The sequence below is a fragment of the Gigantopelta aegis genome, chromosome 12, assembly GCF_016097555.1.
Source record: "Gigantopelta aegis isolate Gae_Host chromosome 12, Gae_host_genome, whole genome shotgun sequence".
Lineage (NCBI taxonomy): Eukaryota > Metazoa > Mollusca > Gastropoda > Neomphalida > Peltospiridae > Gigantopelta > Gigantopelta aegis.
In genome coordinates this window covers 19,795,866-19,808,753 of record NC_054710.1, presented here as the reverse complement: position 1 = coordinate 19,808,753, position 12,888 = coordinate 19,795,866, and the positions used below count along the sequence as shown (strand labels likewise).

General features: G+C 36.5%; 1 protein-coding gene across 1 annotated transcript in view; it reads right to left on the bottom strand.

Annotated features, from left to right (window-relative positions):
* The window catches only part of LOC121386401, a 130,111-nt gene that overhangs the window by 71,201 nt on the left and 46,022 nt on the right, over nucleotides 1-12,888 (bottom strand). Inside the window, exon 9 of the mRNA XM_041517284.1 lies at nucleotides 12,822-12,888. This exon is cut by the window's right edge and continues 263 nt beyond it. Within this exon, the coding sequence (XP_041373218.1) occupies nucleotides 12,822-12,888 (67 nt within the window). The remainder of the gene's footprint in view (nucleotides 1-12,821) is intronic.

Here is a 12,888-nt window from a genome sequence, read left to right as displayed (position 1 = left end):
AAACCCTCGAACCCTTCCCAGCCTTGTTGTTTCTTTTGGGGAAACGAATATTTTCGAGTAGGCTACATCTACATAATCTACTCCAATCAAATTGGTTCAGTTATAACACGTGATTGAATAATAGTTACCGATCTTGTACCCAAAAATCTACAAAAAGTGTTATTGGACGTTCCATATTGGATGGTAAAAGCTCTATTAGACGCCTGTGCTAGTTACCAAAATAAAGGGACGTCACTCTCGCCTGTTTTCGTTTGTCCTTGATTTAATGCTGCCTCTGAGCTACTGAGTCGCAATGTTATCCGATAAACCAATACTACATGTACAAGTTTATTATACATAAAAATCTTGGCTATGTGACCAATATATTTAAATTACTATTTTAAAACTAATAAATTAACTGAACAATGAATAATAAAAGGTTATTACACAATTTTGTTTACAATAGGTAATGTCATTGTACTCGTTCATGTAGTGGTGAAAATCCGTATTCCACGTCAACTCGTACAATAAAATTCCATATTATAAATAAAATTGTATAATAACCTTACAGTCTCTTTGGAAACGGATGTGGAACAACTACATGTATGTCATCGTATCTCGATTGGTCACACAGACTGAACAGTATAACATAGGTCTTTCTGAGTCAAAATTGACCAAGAGGCTCTTGACGTCTACAAGTTTTTAATATGATCAGTATGAAGACCAAGCTCAGCTGCAAGTGATAATCCAGAAATTAAAAGAACCACTTCGCAGGAGAGATCAACGAAAAAACTAATCAAATCAGAAAGAAGTTGAAGTATTTGATGTTTACTTATGCTGCTCTGACAAATCTCGCAAAAACTTGCAACTTTGAAGTCTTGCAGGATTGCCTCATTAGAGATCACATTGTACTGGGTATTTGAGACAACACTACTCGATCACATTTACTTCAAGAAATCAGATGGGTACAGTAGAATAATCTGATTAAAATGTTGTTGTTTTTTTTGTTGTTTTTTTTATCCCAGTGCCCCCTTTCCTTTCTCTCCTTTGAATTCCATCTCATTTTCCCACAATCTGGCAACTCCTATCTTTCAACTTCTTTCGCTGTCTACCTCCACATCCCAGTCCTTGTCTCTCCAACCGCGACAGGTGCTTGTCTCTTGTGGCTATCTGTTCCACACACCTGTTCCCCATCAGCTTTTAGCTGTGGGCTTAGTCTGACCACTTCGGGGAGTGTTCAGTAGTTACTTCTGGCATTGTTAAGAGGCACTTGTAACCACCTACTATGCACCCCTACTACCGGCGGTCGTTAGTTAGTGCCGTGGGTCAGACCAGCTTTATTAGTGGCAGAGGACGAGGATGCCAGGTGGGTGCAGGGATATACATAGAGACTGCACCTGTGGAGGAAGTTGAGACAGGTAGGCGTTGGTGTAGACAGCTCAGAAGACAGTCGGAGGAAATTGACAGAAAGGGTCGAAACAGATTGAAATCGTGGGAGAAATTGGAAAGTTTGTTATATTAAGATAATGAGAATGATAGGCAGAGGGTGATAGATGAGAAAGATGAATGAATGTGTGAGCCAGCTTTAACGGGATTTGAACCACTGTCGTCAGCTTGATTGTCCAGCAGCTTATCCACTAGACTAGTAGATCTAACAGCAGGAGACATTTCATCTATAAATAACAATTTAAATATCGACAAATTACAATTCACCTTTTATAACATTATTCGGGAGCATACAAATTCTAAAAATATTGCGCGAGACTATTTATGCAATAGTTGAACTTGTTGGTCTATTTCAACATTAAAAACAGGTGGAAAAGTGTAGTAATAAACTCTGGATTTTATACTAGTATAAACAGATTTTATGGCTATACCATCCCTTTTTTTTTCGTCTTGAAAAACATTTTATATAAAATTTTATATTGAAATTAGTTTCCGGCATACTTCGTAATTCACCCAAATCATTTTGTATATCCTCGGCATAATCCTGAATGTTTTCAAATTCTTTTCAAATCACTGGCATGATTATGCATGTAAGATTTTGATTGGTCGAATGAAAGGTCAACTGGACATGAGCTCCAACGGGGTGCTGTTAGATCCACAGTGGAGCTAATTTTAATTAGATTGACAATAGAAGCACCTGCTGAAGAAATCCACAAATAGAAATCTATGAAGAAAACCTGCTACAAACAAGTTTAGATCAGCTGCAACTCGTAACTTTGCTTGTGAGGTTAAGAACCAGTGCAAAGTTGCGGAAAGAGATGCACTAAAAAAATAAAAATAATAATAATTTTTTTAAATGTCCTGCTTGGGGAAAATCTTGTTCGAAATGCAAACAGTTGATACATTTTGATGTAAAGTGTCCTCAAACAAAAGGTATACCTAGTCCACATTGATGAGTGAACTAAAAAAAACCCACCACATTGATGAGTGCTACCGACTACAATGATTCTGACTGAGCTGATCCAGTCAATAGAGGTATTTCACATTCCTATTGCGCATGCGCGCGAAGAGTAACGTCGCTTGACAAAATAGACTGAAACTAGTCTATTTACAAATTGGGGGGCGTGACAGACAGGTTGTTATGGGCGACTTGAGTAGCTTCGTAGGAGACTTTTAAACTTTGGCAACTAACATGTACATATTTCGAATTAGATAGTATAATGGCCGTAGAAAACGGTACGCTGAAATTTACAGCGGAATGCTTCAAATTAAAAAGCAGTGCAACAACTTGGACAAAGTCTCTGCGACTTTTATCCGAGGGTTTTGATAACGCCAGATTAAAAGACTATCTCGTAAAAAGTATAAACAAAACATTTGACAGATTCCATAGGTTATGGCATCGACAGGTTATGGCATCGATCGATATATATATTTGAGAGAGAGAGAGAGAGAGAGAGAGAGAGAGAGAGAGAGAGAGAGAGAGAGAGAGAGAGAGAGAGAGAGAGAGAGAGAGAGAGAGAGTATACACACACACACACACACACACACATATATATATATATATATATATATATATATATATATATATATATATACACACACATACATATACAGTCAAACCTGTCTTAAGCGGCCACACAAGGGAGTAGATAAACGTGGCCGCTTAAGACAGGTGGCCGCTGAGTACAGGTTGCCACATATATAGTCTTTAAAACATTTGTTGTTGTTTCTTGTTTTACCGTCTGTACTGCTAATTAACGGATGTGTGCTTCATAGTTGACTATAAATCAACTTTTGACATGTCGTCTCCTTCAAAAATAATGCAAATAGAATATATTAAATTAACCGTTTTCCACAAGTTTGTTTTCTTTTTCCATTTAATTATTTAATTCCGACTTCATGCGATGTGTTGTTATAGTAAATGAATCTACAAATGTCAAGCGTAGCCTGCCCAGAGGCAATTAGATGCATGTCAGATTCATACTTCCTTAATTGATACACAGTGGAGATGTCGGGACTGAATGGGTACTATTATTCCTGAAGGTGTGAAGATCGGTTATTTGCTGCACCTATCGCTGTTGTTAAAATATCCCTTTTATATATAAGAGTAAAACTTTACTGTGGCCGCTTAATGCAGGTATTTTAGCGATTTGGGATCAGATTTAGGTGGCTGCTGGCCGCGTTAGACAAGTGACCGCTTATTACAGGTGCATTTACATTATAAATCGTTTGGGAAGAAAAAAGTGGCCGCTTAAGGCAGGTGACCGCTGAGTACAGGTGGCCGCTAGGACAGGTTTGACTGTATATATATATATATATATATCAGAAGGTGTTTTGTTGCATTTTTCTTAGTGTCTATCTAATTGGGAAAAGTTAAAAAAAAAAAGAGATTTTTATGCTGTTACATGTATATCCATAAAGTGGGAATTTAAAAAAGGGGGATTTGGGGGGGGGGGGGGGGGTGTGTGTGAAGGTAGGTGCCGTTCTGTTTACCCATACACACGTTTTTATACAGTGTCAACATGAACGCATTGAGTATTATACAAAATATTTTTATTTTCTTTACTGTTAATGTGTTTTCCACCATATCTAAGTATATAAAATACTAGACGGACCTGTGTAGGAACGTCCTGTACAGAGCCGTCATCACTCTATATATATTTATATATCATTATTATTATTATTATTTAAGGAGTGTCTGTTATTTCTTTTACGTTCATCGGGGTATGAACAAAATAAATCATCCGTAAATGTTGTGAATCGGCGAAGCCGTTCTCACATAAGTTTGTGGATGATTTTTTGGTTCATACCTAGATGAACGTAAAGTAATAACAGACAATACTTATAATTAAATTTGAAACATACTGAGTAATAATAACATTAAAAGTTCAGATATATATATATATATATATATATATATATATATATATATATTCTGTGGAGTATTGTCCGAAATATACATATATTTTCTGTATATACAAAATAGATATTTATTTTATTTTATTTACTGTTGACTACCATATCTAAGTAGAGAATACTAAACCGCCCTGTATAGGAACGTTCTGTACAGAGCTGTCCTGACTACATATATTTTTATATATTTACACATGCACACGTTATATATTTTATTGAGTATAATCCGAAATATACATTTATTTTCTTTACTGTTAATGTGTTTTCCACCATATCTAAGTATACTAGACCGCCCTGTGTAGGAACGTCCTGTACAGAACCGGTAAGGTTTTGGTCCCTTATGCGTTCACTGGCTTCCCTCCTACAAAATGTGCCGAACAAACCCTCGTACTTAGAGTAACATTAAAACCGTTTTCTACGTGAAAACGATTACCCACAATCGTTTCTGATATCCATTGGCTGGATATCGATGGAAGGATAACGAATTTCCCGGACATATGCGGTTGGAACAGTTAATAATTTAACAATGGTCGTGGCCTCCCATTGCTTTTGCCCCCCAATTTGCAGATAGGTCTATTTTGGCGAGATCTCGCGGTTTGCGTCCTCGAGTAACTCCGCAATGGGCACATGCGCAGTGGAATGTGAAAGAAGTCTATTGGTGATGCATAAAAATGGAAGTTTCTGGGAAACTGTAAAATTCCAAATGGAAGTTTGTGCGAAATGTTCAGTTGAAACAGACTGAAAGAACTCAAATTTGAGCCCTCTTGGCATCTGCAGACCGTTTTTAAGAAACCTTACACATGAAAATAACTATTCTGTCTTATTTGCTTTTATGGAACACGATCTGCAACCAATTCTCGACCAAGTGAGTTTCTGACCAAATGGATCTCATTCACACAAACTACAGTAATTTTATAGTTGCTTCTGTAGGTGGTATAAGAAAATATGATAAAGTGTTTAGCAAAATCGGTAAGCCACCTGCAACAATCCATTTACAAATGGGTGAAACTGCAAGACCTGTTGTTCTACCTGCTAGATGACTAGATCTTTGTCATGGTTACTGACATCTAAAACGACGATGAATTGTCTAAGATGACCAGTTTTCAAACACCCTTCAGGTGAAACAAGTGGCTCGATTTGGATGGTCATTTGGAATTTTGCTTACTAGTGAAATTTTCCAGAATACACCTCACCAAGCAGTCAGTGACCTTGAAAATGTCATCTGCATAATTGTGTAGGGTGTTGGAAGCAACAATGAACAAGCTTTGGTAGATCATGAGGATAAATATTTCAAAGTACTTGATAGTTGTCTGACTTAAACTCAATAAAGAAAAATAAGACTTGCAGCATGATCAAAAAAAAAAGAGAGAAGAAGAAGAAAAGATTAAGGCAATAAATAGTTGAAGTCTCTAGACCAGAAGATGCCCCTTCTATTCAGCACCTAAATGGAACTGTAGCCTACCTTTCCAAGTCCTACAAATTTGCTCGAATAAGAATCTATTGAAATTCGCATTAAATATTTCAGAAAATTTATTAAATATAATAATCAGTCCTTAATTTGATACAAAACAAGAAATAATAATGCAGAAATCGTCTGGTTCTCAAAATTCAGTCAGAACTAGCTTCTAAAGTGTAGCATATACGTTCGTATCCATGTAGTCTTAGAAATGTAGTGGGTTATCGAGACCAGTCTGGCCTGAAGTCAATCGATTGTTAACCCGTAGGTATGAACCATAGTAGCCCTGAAGAGAACAGAGTAAGTGGAAGGACCAAGGTCAATATTTCTTTGCCAAAATTCTTACTATATACATCGTTTTTTTACGTTGGTTTGCTGAAAACCTTGAATTTAATAAAATTATCTGCTCTTTCTCAATGGAACTGTGCTGCGGTAACATCCATACAAATGTCAATGAACAAAATCTGAAAGTAACTCGATGCGAAGTTTATAAATCTAACGAAACACATCGACTTGTGTGATCATACTGGGTTTGTATCAACAGGGAACATTTTATTCAGTATCTCGTCGCGATTCGCTACACAAGTTTCAGATCGTTACACAATATTAAAACATTAAACAGTAATTGCTAATCAATTTACAGTTGACCAGAAATATCGCTAATCAAGAATTTGAAAACAAATGTTCCCTGATCAAGGTCCAGCTCCCACCTAAAGTGAGTTTCAGTTGCTCAGTGGGAAGTTATACAGTGACCTCTCTTACTAGCCATTAAACCACTATTCTTGACAAATAGTTGAAGTGTGTGCTCAGAACAGTTTGCTTGTACCTTAACTGAATAGGCTAACTGCAATGCAATTTAAGTGAAATTACACAAGATCATGCACATGGAACCACCCTTCCCAAAAATTGTTTGTAAAATAATGTATTAAACATGTGGAACTGGACACCATGCTACTGCATTGTTTATTTCTTCCAATAAAAAACAAAGGTATTTTATATGGACTACTGCATCCATACCACAGACATTTATAAATAAACACTTTTGGTAAAGTTCTTCTTTAAAAATATGTTTGGATTAAGAGGATTCTCGTGGATTGCTTTCATGAGAATCCACATGGATTCCCGTGAAAATTAACACGTTTTTAGTCCTGTCCTACCTCACCTCTCCGAAATAATGAAACCATTGCAATGACCAACTGATAAACTGGTGAAATTTATGTAGATACTCGAACATGAAAAAGCCTTTCTGGACATTAAATATGTCATATCCAAAGTACCATGATCCAAAAGAACAGACAGAAATTCAAAGAGTTGGAAACTCAGTGTGACGCAGAAGACATGGGCATTGGAGCAGCCTATACTTCATAAAGGTCATCCCATAACATACAAGAGTAAAGCTCTCCGTGATGCAGAAACATAGTATGCTATAATACAAAAAGAACTTTTGGCAATTGTTATATCAATTGAACGTTTCCATCAATATACATATCGATGACCTGTTACAGTTGTGTTTGATCACAAACCACTTCAGAATATTGTTGGTAAACTGCTAAACAGTGCTTCACGAAAACTGCAAATAATGATATTTCGTACTTAAGTATATGACATTATTGTTAGATACCAATGAGCCATTTAGCCAACATGTTGAGCAGATCATATATTGTCCAGGAAGAATCTGTCAACAGCAAGTTTCCTACCGATTCAAAAGGAATGACTAGAACAGATCACGCCATACACTCAGTGTTCGAGATTAAATTTTTTGGGCAGTATCTCAGTTGGATACTAACATTTCAAAATCTGGTATCCCACCTGAGAATTTAATATTATATGGTATCCCGGTGGGATACTGGGTTCTTGAAGTCTAGTATTCAAAATTAAATTCCGGTATCCCCGGGATATTGGGATACCGTTAATCTCGAACACTGACACTGCAATCATTAATGGTTGGCCGGAAACCAGGGATAGAGTGCTAGAACAACTATTACCATACTACAGTTATCGAGATAAAATGACTGTGCAGGTTGGTCTTCTTTTTGAAGAGACATTATTCATTGCTGGAGCATATTCTAGAGACGAAAATGTCTGTGCATAATAATTCATATCTTGATCAAGAATGTTCTTTACAATGTGCACACAAGTGTTTATTTTGGCCAGTAATTACTACACAGATCAAGCATTGTGTGTCAACATGTGAAACATTTAGAAAATACTTTTAATTTTCATCATTATTCATACTTACCTAGTGTTTCATTATGCTAATCATTATGCTATAAAACCTGAGTCATCTCCTCCACTGCAGAATTGTCTTCCATTACCGGATGTATATCCCTATCTGAGTATGGCCAGACCATCACCCTCGTCCTCAATTCAAAGTCAGAAATGACTGAATCAAGGGAAAACCTCATAGGGGCGATTGGGAGGTTATTTTGACTCTGCTAGTACTAGATAAGTATGAATAACAATGAAAATTAGAAATAAATTTTCTAATAGTCTTATTCAACTTACTGTGCTAGCCCAAACAATATGCTATAACGAGCGTGTAATAACACAGTTAGAGTACATGAGGAGGTGACAAAAAAGATTACTTACCCATTCAAACAAACGTGAATCTTCTCAAGTAACGGCAAGGTGTATGACAACCAAGACATACAGATTAATTAGTCTATGTGACTTTGACATTATCCCCGTTACCGAAATGATAAAACATCTTCCACCCCATGTGAGGAAAAAACATCTCACAAGTGAAATGAAAAGCACTATACTAGTCCAGACAGGAGCCACCCCCTACCCAAAATAGTTTGTGCTACTGTCTCCTGACATGTCCTGTACCATCGGGGCCAACAGCCATTGCATGTCTCAAAAATAGAAGTGGTTGAATGTATGTCGACCCTTCCACACTTCTGCATTCATCAGCTTGATAATGTCCAAGGAATCATGAACATTCAGGGAAGCTGAGATTGCTTGAATGTCATAAGCCTGATGGAGAAATTCCATAGAACATGACCTGCTGCCGTCTCATACTCCAATTTGATGGTTGCAGCAATCCATCTAGACAAAGCATTCTTAGTTATATCTCCTAGCTGTTTAGTACAAGAAATAAACAGTCTCTTCTTACCATGACAAAGACGTTTACAACGATGCAGATAATACTTTAAAGACCTGACTGGACAAAAGAGCTGGTCCGAATTATCAGAAGGCAACATACGAGACAAACTTTGAATGATTGCCAGAGGAAACATCTCCTGGGGCCTGGTTCTTTACCACAAAGATGGGATCAGTTCGTAACGTAACTGAACCATCAGAGTTATAATTGAATAATTCCATTTTATACTTACTGTTTTGCAATAGGCGTCTTGACTGGCTAAAATGCTATCACATGATCTAAAAAAAACAACGTTCAATTGAGGCTTTAAACGACTACGGTTTTGAAATGAGACACATACCGGTAATATATATGACAGGCCACAAAAACGAAGCTTCTATTAGAAGTTATTGCAGAGAATGCTCAAAAAATCAAGAGAGAGACATGAGCACAGCTCTATCACATTTGACAAAAACACCAAACGTGCAAAAACACATACGCCTTCATGCACAATTCCGCGACCTGTCCTTTCTGAGAATAATATCACACAATCATAAACTTCCTCTGAAATCGACACACACAGTAACACTAAAACCACTTCATCCCTTTCAAGTTAGTCTTCACATTCATTTTCACTAATTCAACTTTTGACAACTGCAATTTTAATATAGGTAGTAGATATATCTTCTAAATAATTTGTCACTCTCCATCATATTAATTAGTTCAAAATTCATCGAACATAAATGTGCATTATCAGTTGATGTCCTGTTATTTTAAATTTTATAACGTTTTATCCACATTTAATTCAGAAAATTAAAATTTATAAAACCGTATGTAAATCAATATAATGAATTGGAGATTTGACGGAAAAAAACGAAATGTAACTTTCTAAGGGAATTCCCTTATTTGCGTATTGATACAGTTGTAATTCATTGTGGAATAAAGTTTGATTGTTTTTTTTAATATAGTTTTGTTGCTTGAATGTCAAAACTATAACGTTCAATTCTTAACTAAATCATGCAAGAAACCATGAATCTCACTAATACGTCTACATGCCGCAAGTGAGACAAGGAAAATAGTTTTCCAAATAAAACGTCAGAGATTGGCAAACCTCAGCTAGTGGCTCATAAGATGGAAGCTTGAGGACACGAAGAACCAGAAAGACGTCCTATTTGGGTATAATGGAAGACCTCTCAACTGTTTTCTGCAATGACTTCAGCAAATCATGTAAGACAAAATTCGTGGAAAAATCTTTTCGACCACACTGCCTAAGGTAGTGAAGATGGAAGATCTGTGAATTTTTACTGTCTGAACCTTCAGCTTCTTTTCCTGTACAATGGCCAGAAAGTATTCAGCTAAGTCAATGACAGTTGGTGATAAGGGATTAAATTCCTTTGCACCTGCACAACTAGCCCAAGCATTCCAGTGACAGTGGTAAACTCAGTAGACCAGTGCTTCGGGGAGATGAGATCAGCAATTCGTTGAGAAAAGCCTCTGACTCACAGGGAAAACTTGACAATCTCCATGGGTTTCTGCTGAAAGTCAGTTGCAGCTTTGAATAAACTCCAACAATGGGGAACTGACAACTGATTTCAATTCTTAAAATCAATGAGGTCATCATTTAGATCCTCAGCTGTTTCTGGACAAAGATCCAATTTCAGTTGTGGAGGAGACCAAATTTCTGGGGGTTATTTTTGACAGGAAGCTATCTTTTGTTCCTTGTTTACAATGTTAAAAAGAACGGCTTAAAAACCCTTAACATTTTAAAGCAAGACTGAATGGGAAGCAGATCAAAAGGTTATGCTCCATCTGTATAGATCTCTAGACTAGTGAAATCAAAACTGGACTATGGATGCATTGTGTACAAGTCAGCACGCAAGTCTTACTTGCAGATTCTAGATCCAATACACAATCAGACTGAGGCGTTGTCTTGGTGCTTTTTGAAAATCCCATGTGGAGAGCTTGTACGTTGATGCGGATGAACTTAGTTTCAAGGCTAGACATGCAAAAAATTCTCCGCAATATGTTACTAAATTTAAATCAATGCCAAAACATCCTGCATATAATGCTGTGTTTGATAACAAATATATACGGTTATTTGATGCAAAGATGAATGCCATCCGAACATTTTGTCTTTGCATTAAGCAGTTTTTATTAGCTCCACACATTAATTTAACCAACATTATGGTAACACCTTTATGTTTTATTGTGCCACCTTAGTGTATCAAACCATCGAAAATTGATCTGGTGCATCTGAAGAAGGATCGCACATATGCAGTTATTTATAAACAAGTTTTCATGGAAATCCATGACAGGACCGTGATTAACATTCCTTTTTACACAGACGGATAATGGGATGAGAATTATGTGGTTTCTGCTAGTTTTAGCATGAGACACAATAATTTCCATGAGATTGTCCGATTCAGCATCGATCTTTACTGATGAAATTTGGACAATCATTAAAGCCTTGAAACAGATTCAGGATATACGAGCATCCAAATACATTATTTTTACAGACTTACTTTTGTGTCTCCAGGCATTACAATATATGAAGGTGCAGCATCCCTTTTTCAGATGATGATGCGAAAGTCTTTTTATCCATTGCCAATAAAGATGTTATATTTTGGCATCAAGAGCAATGAAAAGGTAGATTCCGCTGCCAAGTCTGCTTTGAATTTGTCCCATGCCAATGTTAGTATTCCCTACAGTGATTATAAATATATTAACCAATATAAGATTTTGGCATGGCAAGATGATTGGAATGGTGTGATTACAAACACGCTTCATTCTGTCAAGCCAGTTCTGAGAGAGTGGCAGACCTACTACAGGCAGTGCAGGAAGGACTAAGTAGCAGGGTATGCATTTGAGTCTAATCATCTGAAGCGGACGAAAAAATAAATACTGTAGATCCTGAAATTAATGCATCCCTAAATTAATGTGAGTGACAGTGAGCAGACTAAAATGCGACATGAAATTAATGCGAGTGGCCTCCATATGAAATATTACTTTCCTAACAACACACGCCTGTGTACTTTTTGGTTAAATCCGAGTTACAGATGCCTTCGATTAGATCAACTAACATGTCAGTGTACACATCAACTAACCTGTTCCTCATATGCCATTGTGTAATGACCTGACCATAATCACGTTCTGTCCCTAGTAAGATCAACTCGAAGCACATTTTTGAGCAGTAATTTACCTAACGTGTATAGTTACTTAAATCTGGCTAAACATTAGCATATGTGTACTATTACAACTGTATCTTCCTAAGATATGCCGAGAAAGTTGCAGTGAACTCGAACAGTAAAAACGAAGAAATGGTTGACTTCAGGATTAGCGTGCTAAAACCCATTCACGCGTAATGAATCGTATCGGCTTTTGCTTGACTATTGGACAATTAGTCGGTCTTGTCTACGACGAATTGTGCTCCAGTTGCTTTATAAATGTATTAGAATTTCAATCTTTGTTTCTTTTAATAGCATGTGATACATAGCTTGGTAGACTATTGCTGGACAAAACATAGAAATAAATGTGTCATATTATTAATGCCCATTTTCTGGCAAAAATATTATGATCGCATTAATTTCAGGATCTACAGTATTTGGCAACAGAAATATTTTGGAATCTTTTTCAAATTCCACACAATTAATGTTGAGTTTTTAAAACATTTTGATTTCTATACAAAGTTTTAAAATATATTTCCCTTGATATCTGTATTGTATTCTATTGTAAGTTTCCCACATCTCTTTACTCTGTGTTTTACAATTTTTAGTTTTTCATGGAAATAATCATATTGATGTACTTACCTTTATTCGACATATAATAGTCGAGGAGATCTCTATATATGTGCTCAATTGTCGTTAAACAATAATTGATTCATTCATTTGGTGTATAGACCCTGTACTCAAAACAAGTGCAATGTTTACTCAGGCTATCTGTACTCACAAGCAGATGCAATCTCTACTGAGGATATGCTGGCGTTATCATTCGAATCGCGACACGTCCACCAACC